The sequence below is a fragment of the Anomaloglossus baeobatrachus genome, chromosome 2 (genome assembly GCF_048569485.1).
Source record: "Anomaloglossus baeobatrachus isolate aAnoBae1 chromosome 2, aAnoBae1.hap1, whole genome shotgun sequence".
NCBI lineage: Eukaryota > Metazoa > Chordata > Amphibia > Anura > Aromobatidae > Anomaloglossus > Anomaloglossus baeobatrachus.
The window spans coordinates 788,485,330-788,499,409 of NC_134354.1; the positions used below are offsets into that span (position 1 = coordinate 788,485,330).

Below are 14,080 nucleotides of genomic sequence, written 5' to 3' on the forward strand. Positions count from 1 at the left end.
TAGCTACAGCACCTCCCTATATATCACACTGACTCTGCAGCTCCAGCACCTCCTTATATGTCACACTGACTCTACAGCTCCAGCACCTTCCTATATATCACACTGACTGCAGCTTCAGCACCTCTGCATCAACTTTGATTGACAGGGTTGGCTGCCATCCTTTAGACTGGCCATATTTATTTAGTTTCTTTTTTGCATTTTTTGCGAATTCAATTACAAAATTTTCAATTTCTCGGTGACCTGAAAATTAGAGAAGATCAGTGTCGATCCTCCGCCCATCGATCCGCTCATCTCCACAGCTGATGTAAGGGCATTAGCGGAAATCTATAGTATATTTATTCCCTGTTATATCTTTCAGGAGTGTGAACCCTGCTGAGAAGTCCTTGGCCATCGGGATACAGTTTATGCTTTTAAGGATCCTCGGTAAGCGGCTGGTCTAGAAATTTAGTGTTTCAGGCCTTGGTGCCCACTGGTTTTATGTCCTACTTCCCGGTATCCAGTGGTTTAGTGTCTTACTCCCCGGTATCCAGTGGTTTAGTGTCTTACTCCCCGGTATCCAGTGGTTTAGTGTTTTACTCCCCGGTATCCAGTGGTTTAGTGTCTTACTCCCCGGTATCCAGTGGTTTAGTGTCTTACTCCCCGGTATCCAGTGGTTTAGTGTCTTACTTCCTGGTATCCAGTGGTCTAGGGTCCTACTCCCCAGTGTTCAGTGGTTTAGTGTCCTACTTCCCAATATCCAGTGGTTTACTGTCCTACTCCCAGGTATCCAGTGGTATAGTGTCCTACTTCCTGGTATCCAGTGGTTTAGTGTCCTACTCCCTGGTATCCAGTGGTCTAGGGTCCTACTCCCCGGTATCCAGTGGTTTAGTGTTTTACTCCCCGGTATCCAGTGGTTTAGTGTCTTACTCCCCGGTATCCAGTGGTTTAGTGTCTTACTCCCCGGTATCCAGTGGTTTAGTGTCTTACTCCCCGGTATCCAGTGGTTTAGTGTCTTACTTCCTGGTATCCAGTGGTTTAGTGTCCTACTCCCTGGTATCCAGTGGTTTTGTGTCCTACTCCCTGGTATCCAGTGGTCTAGGGTCCTACTCCCCGGTATCCAGTGGTTTAGTGTCCTCCTCCCCAGTATCCAGTGGTTTAGTGTCCTACTTCCCAATATCCAGTGGTTTACTGTCCTACTCCCAGGTATCCAGTGGTTTAGTGTCCTACTTCCTGGTATCCAGTGGTTTAGTGTCCTACTCCCTGGTATCCAGTGGTTTAGTGTCTTACTCCCCGGTATCCAGTGGTTTAGTATTTTACTCCCCGGTATCCAGTGGTTTAGTGTCTTACTCCCCGGTATCCAGTGGTTTAGTGTCTTACTCCCCGGTATCCAGTGGTTTAGTGTCTTACTTCCTGGTATCCAGTGGTCTAGGGTCCTACTCCCCAGTGTTCAGTGGTTTAGTGTCCTACTTCCCAATATCCAGTGGTTTACTGTCCTACTCCCAGGTATCCAGTGGTATAGTGTCCTACTTCCTGGTATCCGGTGGTTTAGTGTCCTACTCCCAGGTATCCAGTGGTTTAGTGTCCTACTCCCTAGTATTCAGTGGTTTAGTGTCCTCCTCCCCGGTATCCAGTGGTTTAGTGTCCTACTCCCTAGTATTCAGTGGTTTAGTGTCCTTCTCCCAGGTATCCAGTGGTTTAGTGTCCTTCTCCCAGATATCCAGTGGTTTAGTGTCCTACTCCCTAGTATTCAGTGGTTTTGTGTTTTCCTCCCCAGTATTCAGTGGTTTAGTGTCCTCCTCCCCAGTATTCAGTGGTTTAGTGTCCTCCTCCCCAGTATTCAGTGGTTTAGTGTTCTCCCCCTCAGTATCCAGTGGTTTAGTATCCCTTGTGTACATTGGGTAACTGTCATGGATTTTGCAGCTCAGTTGTTTCGTGGCCCCAGTTTATGACGTCCAGTGGTTTAGTGTCCTCCTCCCCAGTATCCAGTGGTTTAGTGTCCTCCTGCCTGGTATCCAGTGGTTTTGTGTCCTCCTCCCCAGTATCCAGTGGTTTAGTGTCACTTGTGTACATTGGGTTACTGTCATGGATTTATCAGCTTAGTTGTTTAGTGGTCCTAGTTTATGATGTCCAGTGGTTTAGTGTCCTACTCCCCAGTATCCAGTGGTTTAGTATCCTACTCCCCAGGATCCAGTGGTTTAGTGTCCTCCTCCCCAGTATCCAGTGGTTTAGGGTCCTACTCCCCGGTATCCAGTGGTTTAGTGTCCTCCTCCCCAGGATCCAGTGGTTTAGTGTCCTACTCCCCAGGATCCAGTGGTTTAGTGTCCTCCTCCCCAGTATCCAGTGGTTTAGTGTCCTACTCCCCAGGATCCAGTGGTTTAGTGTCCTCCTCCCCAGTATCCAGTGGTTTAGTGTCCTCCTCCCCAGGATCCAGTGGTTTAGTGTCCTACTCCCCAGGATCCAGTGGTTTAGTGTCCTCCTCCTCAGTATCCAGTGGTTTAGTGTCCTCCTCCCCAGTATCCAGTGGTTTAGTGTCCTCCTCCTCGGTATCCAGTGGTTTAGTGTCCTCCTCCCCAGGATCCAGTGGTTTAGTGTCCTACTCCCCAGGATCCAGTGGTTTAGTGTCCTCCTCCCCGGTATCCAGTGGTTTGGTGTCCTCCTCCCCGGTATCCAGTGGTTTAGTGTCCTCCTCCCCAGTGTCCAGTGGTTTCATAGTTTCATAGTTGTTAAGGTTGAAGGGAGACTCTAAGGGCGGCTTTGCACGTTGCGACATTGCACGTGCGATGTCGGTGGGGTCAAATCGAAAGTGACGCACATCCGGCGTTGCAGTCGATATCGCAACGTGTAAAACCTTTTTGATACGATGAACGAGCGCAAAAGCGTCGTTATCGTATCATCGCTGCAGCCTCCGACATTTCCATAATGACGATGGTGCGACAGGTCCGATGTTGTTCCTCGCTCCAGCGGCAGCACATCGCTGTGTGTGAAGCCGCAGGAGCGAGGAACATCACCTTACCTGCCGCCGGCCACAATGAGAAGGAAGGAGGTGGGCGGGATGTTTACATCCTGCTCATCTCCGCCCCTCCGCTTCAATTGGCCGCCTGCCGTGTGACGTCGCTGTGATGCCGCACGACCCGCCCCCCTAAGGAAGGAGGCGGGTCGCCGGCCAGAGGGACGTCGCACGGCAGGTATGTGCGTGTGAAGCTGCCGTAGTGATAATAATCACTATGGCAGCTATCACTAGATATCGCACGTGCGACGGGGGCGGGACTATTGCTGCAGCATCGGTAACACATTGTTACCGATGTCGCAACGTGCAAAGCCCGCCTAAGTCCATCTAGTTCAACCCGTAGCCTAACATGTTGATCCAGAGGAAGACAAAAAACCCCAATGTGTCAAATAAGCTCCAATGGGGAAAAAACTTCCTTCCTTCGTCCACATCCGGCAATCAGACTAGTTCCCTGGATCAATACCCTGTCATAAAATCTAATATACATAACTGATAATATTATATTTTTCAGGAAAGGCGTCCAGGCTCTGCTTAATGTTAGTAGTGAATCCCTCATTACAACATCATGCGGCAGAGAGTGCCATAGTCTCACTGCTCGTACAGTAAAGAATCCTCGTCTGTGATTATGATTAAACATTCTTTCCTCAAGACGTAGCGGATGCCCCCGTGTTCCAGTCGCAGGCCTAGGTGTAAAAAGATCTTTGGAAAGGTCTCTGTACTGTCCCCTCATATATTTATACATTGTGATTAGATCCCCCTAAGCCTTTGTTTTTCCTAACTAACTAACCCCAAGTTTAATAACCTGTCTTGGTGTTGCAGCCCCCCCATTCCTCTAATAATCTAGGTCGCTCTTCTATCCACCTGTAAGATTATGCTATTTATAACCTTCTATACTTTTGCTATCAAGAAAAGCCTCCATTCCTCTCTTACATTCATTCAGTGAGTTGGCCATCGCCGCTTCCTCAGGAAGAGAGTTCCAGAGCCTCACTGCTCTTACCGTGAAGAACCCTCTTCTATGCTGATGTAGGAATTTTCTTTCCTCCAATCGTAGAGAATGCCCCCTTGTTCTTGTCATAGTCCTTGGTACAAACAGATCATGGGAGAGATCTCTATATGGCCCTCTGATATATTTGTACATATTTATTAGGTCTCCCCTAAGTCTTCTCTTTTCTAGAGTAAATAGACCTAATTTTGATAACCTTTCCGTGTATTGTAATGCACCCATTCCATTTATTATTTTAGTAGCCCGCCTCTGAACCCTTTCAAGTTCAGTAATGTCTTTCTTCAGCACCGGCGCCCAAAATTGCACACAATACTCCAAGTGTGGTGTGACGAGTGATTTGTACAGAGGGAGAATGATGTTTTCATCTCGTGCCCCCAGACCTCTTCTAATGCATCCCATCACCCTATTTGCTTTGGTGGCTGCTGCCTGACACTGGGCACTCCAATTTAGATTCTTATTCACTAAGATGCCTAAGTCTTTTTCCATGTCTGATTTCCCCAGCGGTTTCCCATTTAGTAAGTAATTGTAGCATCTGTTTCTCCTTCCCATGTGCAGAACCTTACACTTATCTGTGTTAAACCTCATTTGCCATTTTTCAGCCCAATTCTCCGATTTACTCAAATCCATCTGTAGTTGCAAACTGTCCTTCTTTGTGTTAACTACCTTACATAGTTTTGTATCATCTGCAAATACTGATATTTTACTCTGTAAGCCATCGACCAGATCATTAATAAATGTATTAAATAGTAGAGGTCCCAGTACAGACCCCTGTGGCACCCCACTAGTAACCCTGGCCCAATCTGAGTATGCGCCATTAATAACCACTCTTTGTTTTCTACCACTAAGCCAGCTACCTACCCATCTACACACATTTTCCCCGAGCCCAAGCTTTCTCATTTTACTTAGCAGTCTTTTATGTGGGACCGCGTCAAATGCTTTACCGAAGTGGAGATAAATGACATCCAATGATTCTCCTCGGTCCATGTGAGAGCTTACATCCTCATAGAAGCTGATCAGGTTAGTTTGACAGGAGCGATCCTTCATAAATCCATGTTGATATGGAGTTAAACAGTTATTAACATTGAGACATTCCATAATAGTATCCCTTAAAAACCCTTCAAACATTTTACCCACAACAGATGTTAAGCTTACCGGCCTATAGTTTCCAGGTTCCCTTTTACACCCTTTTTTGAATATTGGTACCATATTTGCTAGCCGCCAATCCAGTGGAACAGACCCAGTTTCTATAGAGTCTCTAAATATAAGGAATAGAGGCCTGTCTATCACATTACTTAACTCCCCTAATACCCGAGGGTGAATGCCATCAGGGCCTGGTGATTGGTCAGTGTTAATGTCACTAAGTCGGTTCTGCACTTCTTCCTGGGTTAGGCAGGTCATACTTAATGAAGCGTTTACATGATCACTCTGCATTTCCCCTGGCATATGCTTTTCCTGTGTGAACACGGTTGAGAAAAAGTATTTAAAACATTTGCTTTTCCCACATCGCTTTCTATGATTTTACCCTCATTGTTCTTTAAAGGGCCAACACCATCAATTTTAATCTTTTTTCTGTTTATATAATTAAAGAATAGTTTGGGATTTGCTTTGCTTTCCTTAGCAATGAGTCTCTCAGTTTCTACTTTTGCTAAATATATTTGTTTTTTACACATTTTATTTTTTTCTCTATATATTTTTAATGCTTCCTCGCTGCCTTCTTGTTTTAGCTTCTTAAATGCCTTTTTCTTATTATTCATTGCCCCTTTTACATCCTTATTTAGCCACATTGGTTTTCTCCTGTTCCTAGCCCTTTTATTTCTGTATGGTATGGCTAGCTCGCAGTGGCTGTTTAATACCGATTTAAACATTTCCCACTTATTTTCTGTGCTCCCATTTTTGAGGACATTGTCCCAATCAATTTGGCGAAGGTCTTCTCTAAGCTGATCACACTTTGCTTTCCTGAAATTCAGCGTTTTTGTAACCCCCCTCCAAGGCACCTTACTAAAGGTCAAGTGGAATTATATTATATTGTGGTCACTATTCCTGAGGTGCCCATCCACTCTACGTCTGTTATTCTATCTGGCCTGTTGCTTAAAATTAAGTCCAGAAGGGCTGCCCCTCTATCCGGCCTCCAGAAGGGCTGCCCCTCTATCCGGCCTCCAGAAGGGCTGTCCCTCTATCCGGCCTCCAGAAGGGCTGCCCCTCTATCCGGCCTCCAGAAGGGCTGTCCCTCTATCCGGCCTCCAGAAGGGCTGCCCCTCTATCCGGCTTCCAGAAGGGCTGCCCCTCTATCCGGCCTCCAGAAGGGCTGCCCCTCTATCCGGCCTCCAGAAGGGCTGCCCCTCTATCCGGCCTCCAGAAGGGCTGCCCCTCTATCCGGCCTCCAGATGGGCTGCCCCTTTATCTGGCCTCCAGAAGGGCTGCCCCTTTATCTGGCCTCCAGAAGGGCTGCCCCTCTATCCGGCCTCCAGAAGGGCTGCACCTCTATCCGGCCTCCAGAAGGGCTGCACCTCTATCTGGCCTCCAGAAGGGCTGCACCTCTATCCGGCCTCCAGAAGGGCTGCATCTCTATCCGGTCTCCAGAAGGGCTGTCCCTCTATCCGGGCTCCAGAAGGGCTGCCCCTCTATCCGGCCTCCAGAAGGGCTGCCCCTCTATCTGGCCTCCAGAAGGGCTGCACCTCTATCCGGCCTCCAGAAGGGCTGCACCTCTATCCGGCCTCCAGAAGGGCTGCACCTCTATCCGGCCTCCAGAAGGGCTGCACCTCTATCCGGCCTCCAGAAGGGCTGCACCTCTATCCGGCCTCCAGAAGGGCTGCACCTCTATCCGGCCTCCAGAAGGGCTGCCCCTCTAGTTGGGCCTGGCACAAGTTGGGACAGATAATTATCCTTAGTTACTGACAGAAGCCGGTTTCCTTTCTGAGATACGCAGATCTCAGTTTCCCAGTCTATATCGGGGTAGTTGAAGTCCCCCATAATAATCACCTCATTGTGATTTGCTGCTTTGTTTCAATAATACATTTTCAGTAGTTTCTGTTATATTTGGTGGCTTATAACAAACCCCTATGAGGATTTTATTAGTTTTCCTTCCTTGTATCTCCACCCATAGAGACTCCACCTCTTCATTTCCCTCTTGAATATCTTCTCTTAGTCTGGGCTTTAGTGTCCTACTCCCTGGTATCCAGTGGTTTAGTGTCCTCCTCCCCGGTATCCAGTGGTTTAGTGTCCTCCTTCCCGGTATCCAGTGGTTTAGTGTCCTCCTTCCTGGTAGCCAGTGGTTTAGTGTCCTCCTTCCCGGTATCCAGTGGTTTAGTGTCCTCCTCCCCGGTATCCAGTGGTTTAGTGTCCTCCTCCCCGGTATCCAGTGGTTTAGTGTCCTCCTCCCCGGTATCCAGTGGTTTAGTGTCCTCCTCCCCGGTATCCAGTGGTTTAGTGTCCTCCTTCCCGGTATCCAGTGGTTTAGTGTCCTCCTTCCCGGTATCCAGTGGTTTAGTGTCCTCCTTCCCGGTATCCAGTGGTTTAGTGTCCTCCTTCCCGGTATTCAGTGGTTTAGTGTCCTCCTCCCCAGTATCCAGTGGTTTAGTGTCCTCCTTCCCGGTATCCAGTGGTTTAGTGTCCTCCTCCCCAGTATCCAGTGGTTTAGTGTCCTCCGTCCCGGTATCCAGTGGTTTAGTGTCCTCCGTCCCGGTATCAAGTGGTTTAGTGTCCTACTCCCCGGTATCCAGTGGCTTAGTGTCCTTTTCCCCAGGATCCAGTGGTTTAATGTCCTTTTCCTTGGTATCCAGTGGTTTAGTGTCCTTTTCCCCGGTATCCAGTGGTATAGTGTCCTCCTCCTCAGTATCCAGTGGTTTAGTGTCCTTTTCCCCGGTATCCAGTGGTTTAGTGTCCTCCTCCCCGGTATCCAGTGGTTTAGTGTCCTCCTCCCCGGTATCCAGTGGTTTAGTGTCCTTTTCCCCAGGATCCAGTGGTTTAGTGTCCTCCTCCCCGGTATCCAGTGGTTTAGTTTCCTCTTCCCCGGTATCAAGTGGTTTAGTGTCCTTTTCCCCGGTATCTAGTGGTTTAGTGTCTTCCTCCCCGGTATCCAGTGGTTTAGTGTCCTCCTCCCCGGTATCCAGTGGTTTAGTGTCCTCCTCCCCGGTATCCAGTGGTTTAGTGTCCTCCTCCCCGGTATCCAGTGGTTTAGTGTCCTCCTCCCCGGTATCCAGTGGTTTAGTGTCTTCCTCCCCGGTATCCAGTGGTTTAGTGTCCTCCTCCCCGGTATCCAGTGGTTTAGTGTCCTCCTCCCCGGTATCCAGTGGTTTAGTGTCCTTTTCCCCAGGATCCAGTGGTTTAGTGTCCTTTTCCCCAGGATCCAGTGGTTTAGTGTCCTCCTCCCCTGTATCCAGTGGTTTAGTGTCCTCCTCCCCGGTATCCAGTGGTTTAGTGTCCTTTTCCCCAGTATCCAGTGGTTTAGTGTCCTCCTCCCCGGTATCCAGTGGTTTAGTGTCCTCCTCCCCGGTATCCAGTGGTTTAGTGTCCTCCTCCCCAGGATCCAGTGGTTTAGTGTCCTCCTCCCCAGTATCCAGTGGTTTAGTGTCCTCCTCCCTGGTATCCAGTGGTTTAGTGTCCTCTTCCCTGGTATCCAGTGGTTTAGTGTCCTCTTCCCCGGTATCCAGTGGTTTAGTGTCCTCCTCCCTGGTATCCAGTGGTTTAGTGTCCTCCTCCCCGGTATCCAGTGGTTTAGTGTCCTCCTCCCCAGGATCCAGTGGTTTAGTGTCCTCCTCCCCAGTATCCAGTGGTTTAGTGTCCTCCTCCCCGGTATCCAGTGGTTTAGTGTCCTCCTCCCCGGTATCCAGTGGTTTAGTGTCCTTTTCCCCAGGATCCAGTGGTTTAGTGTCCTCCTCCCCGGTATCCAGTGGTTTAGTGTCCTCCTCCCCGGTATCCAGTGGTTTAGTGTCCTTTTCCCCAGTATCCAGTGGTTTAGTGTCCTCCTCCCCGGTATCCAGTGGTTTAGTGTCCTCCTCCCCGGTATCCAGTGGTTTAGTGTCCTCCTCCCCAGTATCCAGTGGTTTAGTGTCCTCCTCCCCAGGATCCAGTGGCTTAGTGTCCTCCTCCCCAGTATCCAGTGGTTTAGTGTCCTCCTCCCCGGTATCCAGTGGTTTAGTGTCCTCCTCCCCGGTATCCAGTGATTTAGTGTCCTTTTCCCCAGGATCCAGTGGTTTAGTGTCCTCCTCCCCTGTATCCAGTGGTTTAGTGTCCTCCTCCCCGGTATCCAGTGGTTTAGTGTCCTTTTCCCCAGTATCCAGTGGTTTAGTGTCCTCCTCCCCAGGATCCAGTGGTTTAGTGTCCTCCTCCCCGGTATCCAGTGGTTTAGTGTCCTCCTCCCCAGGATCCAGTGGTTTAGTGTCCTCCTCCCCAGGATCCAGTGGTTTAGTGTCCTCCTCCCCGGTATCCAGTGGTTTAGTGTCCTTTTCCCCAGTATCCAGTGGTTTAGTGTCCTCCTCCCCAGGATCCAGTGGTTTAGTGTCCTCCTCCCCGGTATCCAGTGGTTTAGTGTCCTCCTCCCCGGTATCCAGTGGTTTAGTGTCCTTTTCCCCAGTATCCAGTGGTTTAGTGTCCTCCTCCCCGGTATCCAGTGGTTTAGTGTCCTCCTCCCCGGTATCCAGTGGTTTAGTGTCCTCCTCCCCGGTATCCAGTGGTTTAGTGTCCTCCTCACCAGGATCCAGTGGTTTAGTGTCCTCCTCCCCAGGATCTAGTGGTTTAGTGTCCCTTGTGTATAGTGGCTGTGTCATGGATTGTGCGGCTCAGCTTTTTAGTGGTCCTAGTTTTTGATGTCCAGGGGTTTAGGGGTCCTCGGTGTCCATTAGTATATACATCATTATCTGTGTCCAGATGTTGAGTGTTTCTAGTAACAATATCTGGTGGGTTAGTCCCTGGTGGGCGGGGGGGGCGGGGGGGGGCTTAATACTCGAGTCCATGGTGTTCAGTTCACACACACTTATAATATGGTCTTGATAAATGGAACCGATGACTGTAAATTATAAAGTTCCTAAATATTCTCTTATCACTTTCTGGTATTTTCTGACTTTAGTCCTGTTATTCCTGTTTTGCAGCTTGGCTGCCCGGCCCCGTCATGTTCGGCAGCGTGATTGACAGCACTTGTATCCTATGGGGGAAGAAGTGCGGAGCCAAAGCCGCCTGCCAATATTATAACAACAATCTGCTGCGGCAACGGTAAGAGACCGACAAATGCACAGCGAGACGAGAAAGACAAAACATGGAGACAGCAGAAGACGAGAGACAGTATTATCACAGATGAGACATTATAGAAGACGGCAACATGGAAGGAAAAAATCCACTATAAATTACAATGTACAAGCATATAACTGCTATAATACTGCTCCTATATACAAAAATATAACTACTATAATACTGCCTCCTATGTACAAGAATATAACTACTATAATACTGCCCCCTATGTACAAGAATATAACTACTATAATACTGCCCCCTATGTACAAGAATATAACTACTATAATACTGCCCCTATGTACAAGAATATAACTACTATAATACTGCTCTTATGTACAAGAATATAACTGCTATAATACTGCTCCTATATACTAAAATATAACTACTATAATACTGCCCCCTCTGTACAAGAATATAACTACTATAATACTGCCCCCTATGTACAAGAATATAACTACTATAATACTGCTCCTATGTACAAGAATATAACTACTATAATACTGCTCCTATGTACAAGAATATAACTACTATAATACTGCCCCCTATATACAAGAATATAACTACTATAATACTGCCCCTATGTACAAGAATATAACTACTATAATACTGCCCCCTATGTACAAGAATATAACTGCTATAATACTGCTCCTATATACTAAAATATAACTACTATAATACTGCCCCCTCTGTACAAGAATATAACTACTATAATACTGCCCCCTATGTACAAGAATATAACTACTATAATACTGCCCCCTATGTACAAGAATATAACTACTATAATACTGCTCTTATGTACAAGAATATAACTGCTATAATACTGCTCCTATATACAAAAATATAACTACTATAATACTGCCCCTCTGTACAAGAATATAACTACTATAATACTGCCCCCTATGTACAAGAATATAACTACTATAATACTGCCCCTATGTACAAGAATATAACTACTATAATACTGCTCTTATGTACAAGAATATAACTGCTATAATACTGCTCCTATATACTAAAATATAACTACTATAATACTGCCCCCTCTGTACAAGAATATAACTACTATAATACTGCCCTCTATGTACAAGAATATAACTACTATAATACTTCTCCTATGTACAAGAAATAACTACTATAATACTGCCCCCTATATACAAGAATATAACTACTATAATACTGCCCCTATGTACAAGAATATAACTACTATAATACTGCCCCCTATGTACAAGAATATAACTCCTATAATACTGCTCCTATGTACAAGAAATAACTACTATAATACTGCCTCCTATATACAAGAATATAACTACTATAATACTGCCCCTATGTACAAGAATATAACTACTATAATACTGCCCCCTATGTATAAGAATATAACTACTATAATACTGCCCCTATATACAAAAATATAACTACTATAATACTGCCCCCTCTGTACAAGAATATAACTACTATAATACTGCCCCTATGTACAAGAATATAACTACTATAATACTGCCCCCTATGTACAAGAATATAACTGCTATAATACTGCTCCTATGTACAAGAATATAACTACTATAATACTGCCCCTATATACAAGAATATAACTACTATAATACTGCCCCTATATACAAGAATATAACTACTATAATACTGCCCCCTATGTACAAGAATATAACTGCTATAATACTGCTCCTATGTACAGGAATATAACTATTATAATACTGCCCCTATGTACAAGAATATAACTACTATAATACTGCCCCTATGTACAAGAAAATAACTAGTATAATACTGCCCCTATGTACAAGAATATAACTACTATAATACTGCTCCTATGTACAAGAATATAACTACTATAATACTGCCCCTATGTACAAGAATATAACTACTATAATACTGCTCCTATATACAAGAATATAACTGCTATAATACTGCCCCTATATACAAGAATATAACTACTATAATACTGCTCCTATATACAAGAATATAACTACTATAATACTGCCCCCTATGTACAAGAATATAACTACTATAATACTGCTCCTATATACAAGAATATAACTACTATAATACTGCCCCTATATACAAGAATATAACTACTATAATACTGCCCCTATGTACAAGAATATAACTACTATAATACTGCCCCTATGTACAAGAATATAACTACTATAATACTGCTCCTATATACAAGAATATAACTACTATAATACTGCTCCTATATACAAGAATATAACTACTATAATACTGCCCCTATATACAAGAATATAACTACTATAATACTGCTCCTATGTACAAGAATATAACTACTATAATACTGCTCCTATATACAAAAATATAACTACTATAATACTGCCTCCTATGTACAAGAATATAACTACTATAATACTGCCCCCTATGTACAAGAATATAACTACTATAATACTGCCCCCTATGTACAAGAATATAACTACTATAATACTGCCCCTATGTACAAGAATATAACTACTATAATACTGCTCTTATGTACAAGAATATAACTGCTATAATACTGCTCCTATATACTAAAATATAACTACTATAATACTGCCCCCTCTGTACAAGAATATAACTACTATAATACTGCCCCCTATGTACAAGAATATAACTACTATAATACTGCTCCTATGTACAAGAATATAACTACTATAATACTGCTCCTATGTACAAGAATATAACTACTATAATACTGCCCCCTATATACAAGAATATAACTACTATAATACTGCCCCTATGTACAAGAATATAACTACTATAATACTGCCCCCTATGTACAAGAATATAACTGCTATAATACTGCTCCTATATACTAAAATATAACTACTATAATACTGCCCCCTCTGTACAAGAATATAACTACTATAATACTGCCCCCTATGTACAAGAATATAACTACTATAATACTGCCCCCTATGTACAAGAATATAACTACTATAATACTGCTCTTATGTACAAGAATATAACTGCTATAATACTGCTCCTATATACAAAAATATAACTACTATAATACTGCCCCCTCTGTACAAGAATATAACTACTATAATACTGCCCCTATGTACAAGAATATAACTACTATAATACTGCCCCCTATGTACAAGAATATAACTGCTATAATACTGCTCCTATGTACAAGAATATAACTACTATAATACTGCCCCTATATACAAGAATATAACTACTATAATACTGCCCCTATATACAAGAATATAACTACTATAATACTGCCCCCTATGTACAAGAATATAACTGCTATAATACTGCTCCTATGTACAGGAATATAACTATTATAATACTGCCCCTATGTACAAGAATATAACTACTATAATACTGCCCCTATGTACAAGAAAATAACTAGTATAATACTGCCCCTATGTACAAGAATATAACTACTATAATACTGCTCCTATGTACAAGAATATAACTACTATAATACTGCCCCTATGTACAAGAATATAACTACTATAATACTGCTCCTATATACAAGAATATAACTGCTATAATACTGCCCCTATATACAAGAATATAACTACTATAATACTGCTCCTATATACAAGAATATAACTACTATAATACTGCCCCCTATGTACAAGAATATAACTACTATAATACTGCTCCTATATACAAGAATATAACTACTATAATACTGCCCCTATATACAAGAATATAACTACTATAATACTGCCCCTATGTACAAGAATATAACTACTATAATACTGCCCCTATGTACAAGAATATAACTACTATAATACTGCTCCTATATACAAGAATATAACTACTATAATACTGCTCCTATATACAAGAATATAACTACTATAATACTGCCCCTATATACAAGAATATAACTACTATAATACTGCTCCTATGTA

At 44.0% G+C, this 14,080-nt stretch overlaps 1 protein-coding gene across 4 annotated transcripts in view; it reads left to right on the forward strand.

Annotated features, from left to right (window-relative positions):
• Window positions 1–14,080, forward strand: part of SLCO2B1 (solute carrier organic anion transporter family member 2B1) — a 185,305-nt gene that overhangs the window by 144,922 nt on the left and 26,303 nt on the right. For all 4 annotated transcript variants that reach the window (XM_075337646.1, XM_075337645.1, XM_075337648.1 and 1 more), the window contains exons 13-14: window positions 359–423; window positions 10,076–10,196. In XM_075337646.1, coding sequence (XP_075193761.1) covers window positions 359–423; window positions 10,076–10,196 — 186 coding nt within the window. The remainder of the gene's footprint in view (window positions 1–358; window positions 424–10,075; window positions 10,197–14,080) is intronic.